Source organism: Dasypus novemcinctus, chromosome 7, assembly GCF_030445035.2.
Source record: "Dasypus novemcinctus isolate mDasNov1 chromosome 7, mDasNov1.1.hap2, whole genome shotgun sequence".
Lineage (NCBI taxonomy): Eukaryota > Metazoa > Chordata > Mammalia > Cingulata > Dasypodidae > Dasypus > Dasypus novemcinctus.
This window is the reverse complement of record NC_080679.1, coordinates 13,591,366-13,605,217: the sequence shown is the minus strand read 5'-3', so window position 1 is coordinate 13,605,217 and position 13,852 is coordinate 13,591,366. Positions and strand designations below refer to the sequence as shown.

Below are 13,852 nucleotides of genomic sequence, written 5' to 3'. Positions count from 1 at the left end.
GTGAACCTAAAATGATTTAAATGAGGAAAAAGGACACTTCAAGCTGGCAAGTAGAAAGGAGCAACTTTAAGATGGAAAGCAACAAGTGGGTCGCTGTTCAATTTGAGACCATTAAATTAGCTTAGCACACAGGGAAAAACGAAGGGGCAACATACCACATTTACTCAAAAAGATCCCCTCCTGTAACTCCCCTATAAGGGTTTGGGCACAATTTGGCACTAAAAAGAAAAAACACAAAAACAAAAAAACAACTCCCTAGTTCCTGTGAAGAAAACAAAGAGATCAAAATTCAGAAGTGTTTGTCCTTCATTGTAATCTCTACTGACACTAGAAAGTCAATTTCCTAAGAGCCACAAAACAGAATAGGTACAAAATTCAATAATAAAAATGACAAGAACGTTCAACCTACCTTACTTGGATGTCCCTTCCCCCATTGGAAGTTTTTTTCTTTTTTTGGAGGTACTGGCACTAGAGAATGAACGGGGGAAGCTGGAGTTGGAGTTCAACCACTGAGCTACACCCACTCTCCCTTTTCTTATGACCTCAAAATATGTAATGGAATTTTCTAAAACTAATGGTAATAAATTACATTTATCTAGCATTTTGTAGTTTTTCACAGCCACTATCTCTGTTGGGTCTCATAACAAACAAATGAGGTGAGAAAAGGGAGCACCTATCCCCATTTTACAGATAAAATAAATGGAGCCCAGATAGTTTAAGTGACTAGCTCAAGGTCCCACAGCTACCTGCAGCTTTCAAATTCCCAGACAAATGATTTATCCTCTTTGCTAGGATGATATCCATAAAACAGGATCATAAAACCTTATATAGATAACATAAATACAGTCATCTTAAGAGTTGGAATGGAAAAGCAAATACTGCTCAAAATTAACTTTGCTAGGTGAAAGCACTGATTTTCCCTGGCTGAGCATCCTGTTCATTTTTTTAAAATATAGCACCTTCTGGAACTCTAAATACTAAAAAGTGTTCTAAAAATTGTAGAAAATAAAAAACTAAAACAAAAAGCCTGCTCATGGACACAAATTAAGCCTTAAATGTCAGCTAAGTGACTTAAAAAACCACTCATCTGACTCCTGAGAAACTAGGGAGAGAACGGAAACAATGACATTCTTAAATTATAGTTCTTCAATTCTTATGGATATTGGCACATTCAGAGAAAGGAGGCAGAAGCATACAAAGCCCTCAACCCCAACCCTATTAATATGCTCTCTTAAGCTTAAAATAAATGAAATAAAAACTCCCCAAACAATCTTCCAAAACAGCATAAAAGCTACACTAGAGATCAATATTTCTGGGGCTGAACATGGAGAAGTGACTGTCAAGAGAAAGTATTAGAAATTGTGGTTATTCTAAAACTTACTGTTAATATTGATCTCTTTCCATGCTGTATATGTAAAAGTCACAAAGAAAACCTACACAATTTATTGTCTCTGAACCTCTGATGCTAATTCCTCTAGTCAACCCTAACAGTGTCCCTTCCTCCCCCCTTGGGTGCAAATGCGAGACACACACACAGGCCTCATATATAGGCCTCTTGCCTTTTTCTCCAACACAAGAACCTTTGTTCCAAGTGTCGGTTTTTCACCCTAACTCAATAGCTCTTTCAACTTTCTATCCCACAATTTTTTGTTTTGTTTTTTAGAGAGGAGACTCTGGGCCTCTACTCTGAGGTCTTTACAAAATAAATTGTCAAAAGTATCTTAAGATATTCTCGAAATGAATAGAAAAACGTCACTAAAGGGCCTACAAGGCAGAGTAAATAAAGCCCCGGGATCCGGGGATTTGGCAATCCAGGCAAGAAGACCTGGGAAAGCCAACTAGAAAGAGAGACAGGGAGGAAGGAGTCAGATGTCCCCTCAGTACAGATCCACTGCGTGATTAACCGTGATTAACCGTACAACCACCCCTCCCCACACCCTCACACACACACTCCTTTACAATCAAGACACATTCTCCCCCAATTAACTAACGAAGCAATTAATACGCACCTCGGACACGGTGCTTAAGCTAAACCTCCCCCAGGGAAAGTCAAAAGAAACCACCAAAAATCCGTCTTAAAGGTTTGGAAGCAGACCCCTCCGTTCTTCCCTCATCTCACCAGAGTAACCAATTCCCTCCTGTCCCATCCCCCACATGTGCATGTGTTTTTAACTTTTTGCTTATTACTTTTTCCCTCTAGCAAATTATGGATTTCTGTTATTTCAAGGAAAGCAGGATTTGGGACTTTGCAACCTTCCTTAGATGAACTCCCCTCTAACTTGTGTCTGCATTGGAAACCCACTCATTATGTGTGGAAAAGGAAAGAGGGTGAACTGTATGGACAAAGATTATAATGGGTTTTATATAATCCACATATAAATAAATTAATCGACTGACTCGCTTTGAATGCCAAATACGACTGGGGTGACAATTTGTCCCTCCTATCCCCTAAAGTCCCAACCCCCCCCACCCCCAATTTCCCTTCTGACCCATTCAGAAGGATGCTCAGTTCCTCTCAACCAAGTTTCTCGGCCCCTTTTATGCCCCGTGCATGCCCCCCTCGTCATCATCCTCCCTAAGCCTCAACTTCCCACTACTACAAAAAAAAAAAAAAGGGTGCCCTGTGTGGATCCCGGCTCCCAGCTCGCCCGCCCTCAACCGTCCCCCCTCGGCAGGAAACCCCTTACTGTGGTCTAAAGTCACTCCGGCCTCTCCCTCCTCTGACCCTCGCTTCCCACAACTGTTGTCACTCGAGCTGCTCCCTAGTTTCCATTTCCGGGCCGTCCGCGGCCCTGGAGCCTTCCCGCTCCCCGTTTCCGGGCCCCCTGTCCCATTTCCGGGGAACCCTTGCCGTCTTCACACCCCCCACCTGCACTTCCGGCCCCCCACTTTCTCTTCCTAGACGCCCTCCAAGCTCCTAAACCCACTTCCGGCCCCCCAGGCTCCCCAAGCCCCGCACGCCTTACCCCGGTTCAGTGAAAGGCCCTCCACATCGCGGGGGGCCGGAGGGGGTACCCAGCGACGCTTCCCCCCCCCCCGCCCCAGCTCCCGCCCGGCCGCGCTCTCCCTCGAGCGCTTAGCCCGTCAACCCCCAGCCCGGTCCTTTCCGCGGCCCAGCCGCCGCCGCCGCCGCCGCCAAGGAGCAGGCCGAGCGGGGGTCGAATCGCGGCGGTGACACAACCGGGCTTCCTGGGACTTTCTGTTCCAGCTCCTCCCCCCGTCTCCCCCCCCCACCCAAGCCCCTCAGCACGTCCCCCCCCAACCCAGGCCTGCCCCGCCGTTCGGAAATGAGTTCCAATTACCTAGTTAGGCCCCAAAGTCTCCGGTGAGGACTCGGTGGCGCGGCAGTAACTTCCACTTGCTCCCCCCGCCCCCCCAGCGGCGGCGGCGGCGACTCCTCGGGTCCCTTCAATTATCAGCTGAGCCGCAGCACCGCGGCCGGCGTGCGCCTCCGCCCGCGCCGCCTCCCTCCCCTCCCGTTCCAACACTCTCTGGGAACTACTTTGCCCTCGGGCCGCCGGGCTAGTCCGCGGGACAGGCCCCGCTGCCTACACGCAGCCCATCACATCGCCCCTCCCTCCCCGACGGTCCGGTTCGGCTTCCCCAGCGGCTTCCGATCTCCTCCCGATCCCTTCGAGGGACCAGGAAGGGAAATGTGGTACTTTGCTTGGTATCCCTCCGCCGGGGTCACCCCCTCCCCTCCGTGGTAGCAGGAACTAATTCCCCTTCGGGTCACCCGAGACTTCGAGGGGAAATTTTATGGAATCGGGGTTCCCTGTGGTCCCTACAGGAGGAGGCGATCACCCCAAGTGAGAAAACCCCCCGCCAGCTCAAAAGCGGGGATCGATTTAAACTAGGGCTTTGGCCCCATGACCCCAACTAAATCCCGCCCCTTCCTGGTTGTCCTAGCGACGGCGGTGGCGTCCCAAGATGGCGTCGTGGCTGCCCGTGACTCTGTTCGAAATCGTAGGACAAGGCCCGGCGCCGAGCAAAGACTATTACCAGTTATTGGTCACCAAATCCCAGGCAAGTGCGAGCCGCGGTTTACCCTCTCTCCTAACTTCCTACCCAGCCGGGTAGGGATCCGGAACACGAGCCCGGCTAGGCCTAGAGCGAGCGTGGCCCGCCGGAAGCTGCCTGTCCCAACTCGGAGCCGGGAGATTCCCCTCGTCACCTCGGCCTCCACGGCCCTGCGGTCCGCTCGTCCCTTCTCTCCCCCAGCCCGCCTCGTCCCTGGCGAGCCTTGTTTACCTTCCCCTAACGCCGCCCGCTCCCTTAACGCCAACCCAGGTCCCTACCCGCAGAGTTGCCTCCGCGCGAAGAGAAATCCCGGCGTCCTCGGCTGGTGTGCAGCCTCACCTCAGTGTGGGAAGGAGGGAAAGAAAGGCTCAGCCAAGTGTCCCGAGGAGGAGCTGGCAGGGGAGGGGAGAAAGGGAAGATCTCTTTCCAGGGTACGATTTAATCATGTAGAATTTTTAGAAACCTCGTTGTGGTATTTACGAACGCCACGGCCACATCAGAACTTCCTTATTTACAGGAGAAATTGCGAGCGTTCTCCTTACCTTTTTGGAGTCCCTTCTATCCCATTGAAAATGTGCGGGGGGTGGTACAAAAATGTTTCAGCTGCTGTGCGCGTCAGCCCCACCCATAATGACATCTGCTCCACAACAATAAGACCGAGGATTATGTTATCGGTGGAGGAAACTAACCAACGGCCTATTTTTTATGACTAAAGTTATTGAAGGTGGGCTTTTGAGTTTATTGTACTCAAGAAATTATCAAGTTCGCGACTGAGCTGGGCCTCCACTCAGGACACGTTGCTGATTCCTGGCTGAGCCTTACTCCTGTCGCTGAGTTACTCTAGTACCTTGCACTTTAATAGATGGGATGCTATAAAACAAAATTTAGAAATTTATATATTTATGTTTTGGTATGAATATTGAATATGCTATCAATTTTCCCATGAACCCGTCAACAAAATAGGCAGAGAATGAATTTTTCAGAAACTTTAAAAGGACCTTTTAAGTAGAAATGATAACAGGTATATTTTATTTTCTAACCCTAGAAAATCAACAGTATTACAAACGTGATTGTGTGTCAAACGTAATTTTTTAATTAAACACTTTTTCAGGGGGTTTTACAGTTAATTAGGGAATTTTTGAAATTTTTTAATACATTCTTTAGAAGGATTATTGGCTGTTTTCCAGTTGTTTTCAAACTTATGATTCTTACATAATTTTTCACCTTCTAACATGAGTAACTGAAAATCGTCTAATTCTGCTGCATTTTTAATTTTCATCCACTTCAAGTTAGTTAGAATGTCCTAGTCTATACTTTATAGACTTTTCATAATTTGCCTTTAACATTTTTACTGTGAGCATTTTATTTTCCCTCAGGATCTGGCATTAAATGCGTGCCAACAATATAATGTTGTAACCTCAACAAGTTGTATACCTGTTTACTGTTTTCTTCTACTTTAGTAAGTTAACCATAGGAGAATTCCAGCCAAACGGTCTCCTCAAAAATCCTTCTGTTGGTGTTCTTTAGGCATTATGCTCCATTCTAACTTGGGCTCACACCTTCTTCCTACTCCTCTGTTTTATAAAATCTTTTCCCTTATGCCAATATTCTTGGTGGGTGGGTGGGTGGGTGGGTGGGTAGATAGATAGATAGATAGATAGATAGATAGATAGATAGATAGATAGATAGATTCCAAAACTCTCCTTTATTTCAGGGCTTATTCTTTCTGTCAATTACTTATATACAAAATCTTTCTCAAGAACTGATTATTTCCTTTTTGTGAAACACATTAAATATATCCGTTCTCCAAGGAAGTGTTAATCTCAAATCTGATTAATTCATTCTCTTTTTAAAGTAAAATTTGTTGTTAAAAAATAGCAAATCAAAAAATATCTTCAGTCAACTGTCTTGAGAACATGCTATTTTCTAACCACAGGGTAATTTTTCTAAGTCTTAGCACAGAAAACCAAACATCCAGTAAAAGGTGGCCTGACAGAAATACGTACAGAAAGACCAGATTTAAAATGTATTTTATGAAATGGATTTTTTTCTGGAGAGGCTTTCTAAAATTGTTTCTTACATTTTTTTTTTTTTTCACTTTCCTTCTGCCTTTATTCCAAAAAATGTTGCCTGTTCTCCAAAATAGGGCCCAGATTTCAGGGCTCCTTCTCTCATTCAAATTCCCTTTTCATGTTCTTTTTGTTCTTTTTCATGGCATTTCTTTTTATTGGCTTTAAAACCAAATAACTGTGTGCTTTGTATAGAGATGGAAGAAATAGATCTGGCAGTCCAACATTTCTCTTGGGTAGAAATTTTACTGTCCTAATAAGGAAGGGAAGCGCAATGGAAATGCACCTGAACTGTCTTGTTAGAGTATGTTTTTTTCATTTCTGAAATTTTATTATTTAATATTTTGAATAATTTTTTAAATGACAAAGATATACCCCCCCAAAAAAAAAAACAAATAATTGCGCATTTGACATGGCTTTGAAGTGGACATCTCTCTCATTAGTACCATAGTCCAGAATATAAATGTTATACATAAACATTTCCTTTGCCTTCTTGCTTATGCAGTAACTTTTTTTTTTTTTTTTAATTTTGTGCCTCTAGAGGCATTCCAAGTTAACAAGATGCCATGGGATTTTTTTTTTTTTAAGGAACTTCCAGAATATAATTTGAGGAGTCAACATAGATTAATTCTCAAATCTGACCATTATGATGATGTCAAGGTTTAGAAAAATCAGTGTAATGCTTTCTAAATCAGAGATTCACTCAATTCATATTATGCTCACTCCAATTTCAGTAGCAATACATATTTTCTTATATTGGATTCTAATTCTTTGAAAGCTAGTTGATTCATAGTATATTATATCTGGAAAGAATTTTGCGTGTTACTTAGGCTGGAATTACCTCACACATGTCTTCTAAGAAAGCCTCAAATTCTGTTCCTAACGGTAGACCCTTTTCTTAATTTTGGTCAGCAACTTGGCATTTACCATGGTGATGCAATATATAAAATGAGTCTTGCTTTGAAAGAATTTATAGTCCATTTAACAATTTTTGAGCACCTTTTATGTACCAGGTACTGTTCTAGGTGCTGAGAAACTTTGGTGAACCAAAGGCCCTCCTTTCATGGAGCAGGTACTCTGGGAGGAGAATATAGTTAAGTCAAAAAAAATGCATGAACACTTATCATGTTAACAAATAGAACAGCCACTTTAAATTATATGAGTCCAGAAGAAGGAAAAATCACTTTATACTAGGGGGATCCAGAAGGTACTGTTATGGTATTTTACTCTTGAAATTTTGTCTTCTTTATCCTGTCAAATGGAAATGTGGCTTAAGGTGGCCAGAACTTATAATTAATATGACAAATACTGGAAACGTGCTAAAAAAAAATAAAATAAAACACCTAAAAACCATAGAGGTAATCATGTGCCAATTAACCAGGAATTGGCAGATATGACCTCTGACATCTGGTAACACAGGTGGTTATCCCAAGAGCAGCAACATGTTATAGCCATTCCAGCTGAGAAAAGAAGAGTCAGATAACAGGTTAGTCTTCTTTTATACAAAATCCTACTCAAAACTTCAAAATGATACCAGAAACTAATGTCATCTGAAAGGAAAAAAAAAAAAAAAAAAATCCAGAAGCTTACCCCAAAAAGTGGCAAATATTTTATTTGTTGTAACACTGACAAACTGGAAAACCCTGAGGTCTCGTGCCAGCATATGACTTCTGAAGAAAGAATTAAGCAAAATTAGACCTTATTTGGTGGGCAGTTGTTTGAAAGACTTGGCAACAAAGAATTGTGCTAGTGCCATTTCAAACTATAAACCAATTTTAAAGATATAAAAATTAGTGCAGTCTAATAAAAAATGTAAATGCATGTACCCTTTTACCCAGCAAGTCCATCATCAGGATTTTATATTCAAAAAATGCTTTCACATGTGCATAAGGATATATGAGCAAGAATGTTCACCAAAGTAAAATAATTATGGAAAACTCTTTTCATTTGTGAAAATTTATTTAAATTGAGATAGTCATACCATAGAATACTATACAACCTTCTACAAACAATATGAGATATCTCTGTTTACTCAGTAGAGTAAATAAAATTGTAAATGAAAAGTAACAAGTTGCTAGGTTAAACATAGTATAATCCCATTTTTTTAAAAAAACTTATTTTAAATGTTAGTGAAGTTTTAAATAAATGTTAGAGGAAAAAGCTGTGATGATTACCTTGTATGGATGGAGTAATACATTCGCTTTCAGCATTACAAAATATACTTCCAAAACATCTGAGTTTTTGTACAATGAGATTTGACTATTATAATCAGAGAAAAGAGTTTCTCCCCCATGATTTTTATGGGGAGAAAAATCATTCTAACTCTACAATTTAGAGGGGGTCCAAATGGTTAATTGTTACTTGTGAAATTTTAAGGAGGTTTTAGCATCTCCCAATCTCATCCCTTTCTTTTTTATTTTATTTTTTCAATGTAGATAATAATTATTTTTGTGACAATAAAGAATTGTTCTCTCTTACTTTGTTGAGAGTGAGATGGGACTAATGAGCTTTAAAAAAAAAAGCATGAATAAGTCAGACAATGATAGTCTACTCAATAGACTTATTTGTCCCCCAGTAAAGTTTAAAGAACATGATTTCTCAGATAAATTAAAATCATATCACACAAACACCAGATTGCACATACTAGGCCTTGAAGTCACGGTGATATCTTCCCAGGGGACTCAGGAACCCTTAAATCATACTCTACTCCAGCCCTGCCTCTCGCACAAGATCCCCGAGAGTCACACATCTGCTTACTCTTCCCTTGCCCGCCACCCTGAATGTTTGCACAGACTTCTCACAGAACACGACCTGCCCACGGGTCACAAGCCACAGTCAAAATGTTTCCACAGAGAAAGGACCACTTTTGCTGTTCATTTATTTTCCTTTCCCCATAGGTTATGCCTTGATTTACCCTCCCCTTTTGTCACTTGTCCTTTTGTCTGTCTCCCAAAGTCTGTCATTCTTCCCTCTGCACCTAAAGGCTGCACCGTCTCCCTTCCTCACTCCATCTTAGTGCCTTCAGCCCAGCTCTGCTCAAGGCCCTGCCAAGACGCATTTGGGTTGCCCTGCTGCAGTCACTTCCGTCTTCACCTGTTCTTTCTGGCAGGAGCGACTGCGGCACACCCTTCCCACCCTACAGGTCAGGCCTGACGCCTGTGCCTACTGCGTGCTTCTGGTCCTCGTGCCTGACACACCTGAGAGACATGATTCCCAACCGCGGGACACTCCAGAAGGTGCCCACTTTAAAAAGCTGTGAAATTGGTTTGAATCCGAATTTTCAAGTTCTTTGTAATGCTTTAAATCAGTATATGGGCAAAGAAGGAAGAAATAACACAAGTAAGGTGGCCAAGCTCTTGAGAGGAACAATACGTACCACTCTGCCAAGTTATAACCCCAACACTGAAGGACTCCTAAATCGCCATTTCAAAATTACCTGACAACTTGACACAGCCCCACTATTATCTTTTTCCAGTAAATCGTTCACTCAGCACCTCTGAGCATCTACTCATTCTAGGGAGTTAATTAGGTCTTACCCTATACTGACATAGTTTGCTTTATAATTATATGGGGCAGTAGAGCACTTAATGGGGAGTAACTGAGTCATACATCCTTTTCTTCCTCCTGCTAGTCTGCAAGCTGTTGACCTGGGACTAGGCACTTACTTTGGGCCCCAGTTGCCTCATCAACATAACGAGGTTACCAAGTCTAGGAGAACACTCGGGTTTTTCCATCTCTAAAATGCTATCTCATAGGAAAGTAGTTTTTCATACACACATGAAAGCTCGGGTTTTTTTTTTTGGTTTATATTTTGGGTTTCTTTTTTGTTTTGTTTTGCTAGAAACAAAGCATGGGAGAGTGTATTAGTAATTGCAGGACCTGTGGCAAGCTGTCACCTCCCTAAGACTCCATCTCTTCTGTAAACTGCACAATGCAGCCCTTGGTTCCTTCACAGATATAGTGAGAACTAAATGTATATAGAAAGCACTCTACACATATGGGTTGTTTGCTTGTAGTTCTTTAATTTACCAGACCAGAGTTTCTCAGAGAGATTTCTTGATGAAAATCCTGGCTTAAACAAAATTACATTTTTTCTTTCCTCCAGAATTTCTCAGAGCTTTAAAAAAAGAAAACTACCATGCATCATGACTCTCTTAAGAGGATACTGCAGCATGGAGCTTTTCCCAAGGACATGCAGCCATACTAACATTCTTCAGGAACCAGGATTCTGTGGCATGTCTTTGGAAAACACTCAGCAGTGTGCCTGGTACATATCAGCAAATACCAAAAAAATCATCATTAACTATTCATAATGTGTAGTCTTTTTCAAATACCAAATCAGTCAGACTACCTTTTCCATGAAAACAATGGCAGTGACTCTTTTAGTCTGTCATGACTTTTATTTTTTTTAAAAAAAGACTTTTAGCAATATACTAAAATTCAAGTTTGCTGTTTTCTTCAAATTGTTCTGCAGATCATTGTAAAGTGCATACTTCCTGACTCCAGGCCTGCTTGCAGTGGCCACACTTTCCCGCTACCCTTGTTGATCCTTGAATAACACCTATCACTTTCCCATTGCTGACCCTGTGCACTTGGACCTGAATCAATCCCCATCAGTCTCCCCACATATGAATCTTCCCTGCTTTGAGTCCCATCCCACTTGCCATTTCACATCCCTTGGGGAAATGAAGGACCATTTGGTAATTTTGATAATTGGCTATTATGAACAAAAATAACTAAGTTGTTACCTCATACCATACATTTTTTAAATGTTATATGGATTGAAGAGCTAAATGTCACGTAACACATAGACACACTATAAAAGTACCAGAAGAAAATAAGAGAGAAGATTATATTAACCTGGACATAGGCAAGACCCACCTAAGCAAGATGCCCAATTCGGAAGCCAGATCAAGTACATTCAAAATAAAATTATGTTTTAGTCACTGTTTTAGTTTACCAAAGGGTTCCCGATGTGAAGTACCAGAAATCTCTTGGCTTTTGTAATAAGGATTTATTTGGCGGAAAAGCGTATAGTTCCAAGATCATGAAATTTCCAAAGAGAGGCACCATAAGGGGTGCTTTCTCACCAAAGTCTGCTAGTTTGGATCCAGCCATTGTTACCACATGGTGAAGCACGATGGCTGCCAATCTCTGCAGAGGTCTCTTCCTTCCCTTCCAGAATCTACTATCTCTTGGAGCTCAGCTGGGAGCAACCAGATATAGTGCTTGCCTCTTTCTGGGCCTCAGCTCTTTGAGCCTCTCAGGGGCTTCTGTTTTCCTGCAGTCCTCTCTCTGTCACATGGCAGAATCAAACATGGCAGCTCCCTTTTCCTGTCTGTCTCTCTTCATCTCCCTTTAAATCAGACCCAGCGAGAGGGTGGAGACTCAACATGAATCACACCCCACTAACATAATCCAGTCAAATGGGTCTCACAACCGTAGGAATGGATTAATTTAAAACATAATTTTTGCTTTTGGGGATTCCCAAAATTCAAACTGTCACAGTGACCAATACTGAAAACAAAGTAAATTGGCCAGGAGAAAATTTGGCCACATATTTAGTGAGCAAAGGATTAATATGCTCAGTGTGACTGTTTGAATTTTGTGAATCCCAGAAAAAGGTTATGTTCTTGAACTAATCCATTCTTGTCGGAGTGGGGTCCTTTGATTGCATTAAATTCAGTAGTGGGGTCTTTGATTAGATTACTTGATAGAATTGCTTTAGGGCTTTTGATTGGACTGCTTCATTGAGGCCTGAGCCAGCTTGGGTTTCCATCCTCTTACTGGGTGTGGCAGTTTGAAATTATTTTATGAACCCCAAAAAGAGAAAGCTTATGCTTTTAAACTAATTTATTCCTGTGAGTGTGATACCCTTTGATTGCATTAAATTTGGTTGAGGGGCCTTTGATTAGGTTACCTGATGAGATCGCTTTTTTTTTTTTTTTATGGGCTTTTGATTGGACTATGTCGGTGGGACATTATTCATGTTGAGTCTCCACCCTCTTGCTGGGTCTGATAAAAATTGAGACACAGACACCCAGACAGAGAGAAAGGGAGCTGGCATATTTGATTTTGCAAGGGAGAGAGGACTGCGGGAAAACAGAAGCCCCAGAGAGCTCAAAGAGGCTGGGTCCACAGAGTAGCTCAAGAGGAGACAAGCCCTGCTATATGCCTGGTTGCCCTCTGCTGAGCTCAATTCTCGGGAAGAAATCGGAGAAGGTGAAACTGATATAGGAGACCTGGAAAGAGGCAACCCCTACGCATGGTTGCCCTCAGTTGAGCTCAAACCTTGGCAGAGATCAGTGGCCATCTTGCTTCAACACATGACAGCTGACTTTGGTAAGAAAGCATCTCCAATGGTGCCTTGATTTGGACATTTTATGGCCTCAGAACTGTAAGCTTTTACCCCCAAATAAATCCCCTTTATAAAAGCCAACATATTTCTGGCACTTTGTATCAGCAGCCCTGTGGCAAACTAAGGCAATCAGTATTCAAAGATTATTAATCCTATAAGTTAATAAGATAAAATGGCCTCAAAAAATAGGCAAAGGATATGAAGAATTAATTGAAGAAATACACCTGAGTAATAAACATATGAAAAGTTGCTCAACCTCATTACTGATCAGTGAAATGCCATTTCAAACCCCGAGATTCAAAATTTACCACTGGGAATATTCATGGTTGGCAAGGCAAGTGCTTGCTGTCCAACAAGTCTCAGACCATGCCAAGGAAAAAAAGAGGAAGCGTCTACCTTCAAGAAGTTGCTGTCTAGCAGGGAGGCTGACAAACACAGAGCGCAGCAAGGTGATTTGTACAGTGTAGTTAAGAACCAAGTATAGGGAGAACGTTGGAGAGACTCCTGAGGAGGTTGGGATGGTCAGAGAAGATGTCACAAGGAGTAGTTGTGAGCTGAGACTGAAGACAAAGAAGAGGTGGAGGGTGCTGGAAAGAGGAAAAAGCCAAGTTGTGTTGGCACAGAGCATTTTCTGGAGAATAATAATGTGCTATGGCAGAATGTAAACCTGGGGTGTTAGGAGGCCACTGAGTAGTAGCCAGGGAGCAGATCGAGTGTACCTGGTAAACCAGGAATTAAGACTTGATTCTATAAATGACCCTGTTTTTTTAAAAAATGCAGAGAACTTGAATAGACGTTTCTCCAAAGAATTTACACAGATAGCCAATAAGCTCATGGAAAGAAAAAATACTCAACACTATGAGCCATGAAGGCAATGCAAATCAAAACCACAATGAAATTCCACTTCACACCCACCAGAATGGCTATTATTTTAAAAATGGAAAGTATCAAGTGTTGGTAAGGATGCAGAGAAATAGCAACCCTCCTGCATTGTTGGTGCAAATGTAAAGTGGTGCAGACACTATGGAAAATGATTTGGAGGGTTCTTAGGAAGTTAAGTACAGCATTACCATATGACCCAGTAATCCTGCTTTTTGGTGTATACTCAAAAGAATTGAAAGCATTGTTCATAATAGCTACAAGATGGAAACAACCCAGGTATCCATAAACAGTTGAATGGATAAACAAAATGTGGCATATATAATACATACAATGGAGTATTATTTAGCAGTAAAGTTCTCATTTATGCTACAACATGGATGAACCTTGAAGAGAGCATGTTGACTGAAATAAGCTAGACACAGAAGGACAATATATTTTGAGATAGAAAATTTTGTATGATTTCACTTATATGAAATTACTAGAATATCAAATTAATAGAGACAGAAAGTAATTTACAGTTACC

The 13,852-nt window shown here is 41.9% G+C and overlaps 2 protein-coding genes across 52 annotated transcripts in view; one reads left to right on the top strand and one right to left on the bottom strand.

Annotated features, from left to right (window-relative positions):
* TRIP12 (thyroid hormone receptor interactor 12) overlaps nucleotides 1–4,629 on the bottom strand; it is a 175,767-nt gene extending 171,138 nt beyond the window's left edge. For 15 of the 50 annotated variants that reach the window (XM_071216080.1, XM_058299956.2, XM_058299959.2 and 12 more), the window contains exon 1: nucleotides 3,303–3,560. The gene's annotated coding sequence lies outside the window, so the exon portion shown is untranslated. Of the gene's footprint in view, nucleotides 1–405; nucleotides 469–2,687; nucleotides 2,856–3,302; nucleotides 3,607–4,286; nucleotides 4,404–4,562 lie in introns of those variants that run through there. The other 35 variants (XM_058299931.2, XM_058299936.2, XM_058299950.2 and 32 more) reach the window with 19 other exon arrangements.
* The window catches only part of FBXO36 (F-box protein 36), a 96,246-nt gene continuing 85,966 nt past the window's right edge, over nucleotides 3,573–13,852 (top strand). The window contains exons 1-2 of one of the 2 annotated variants that reach the window (XM_058299980.2): nucleotides 3,573–3,658; nucleotides 3,910–4,026. In XM_058299980.2, coding sequence (XP_058155963.1) covers nucleotides 3,931–4,026 — 96 coding nt within the window. In that variant the 5' untranslated portion in view covers nucleotides 3,573–3,658; nucleotides 3,910–3,930. Of the gene's footprint in view, nucleotides 3,659–3,731; nucleotides 3,810–3,909; nucleotides 4,027–13,852 lie in introns of those variants that run through there. The other variant, XM_058299981.2, reaches the window with a different exon arrangement.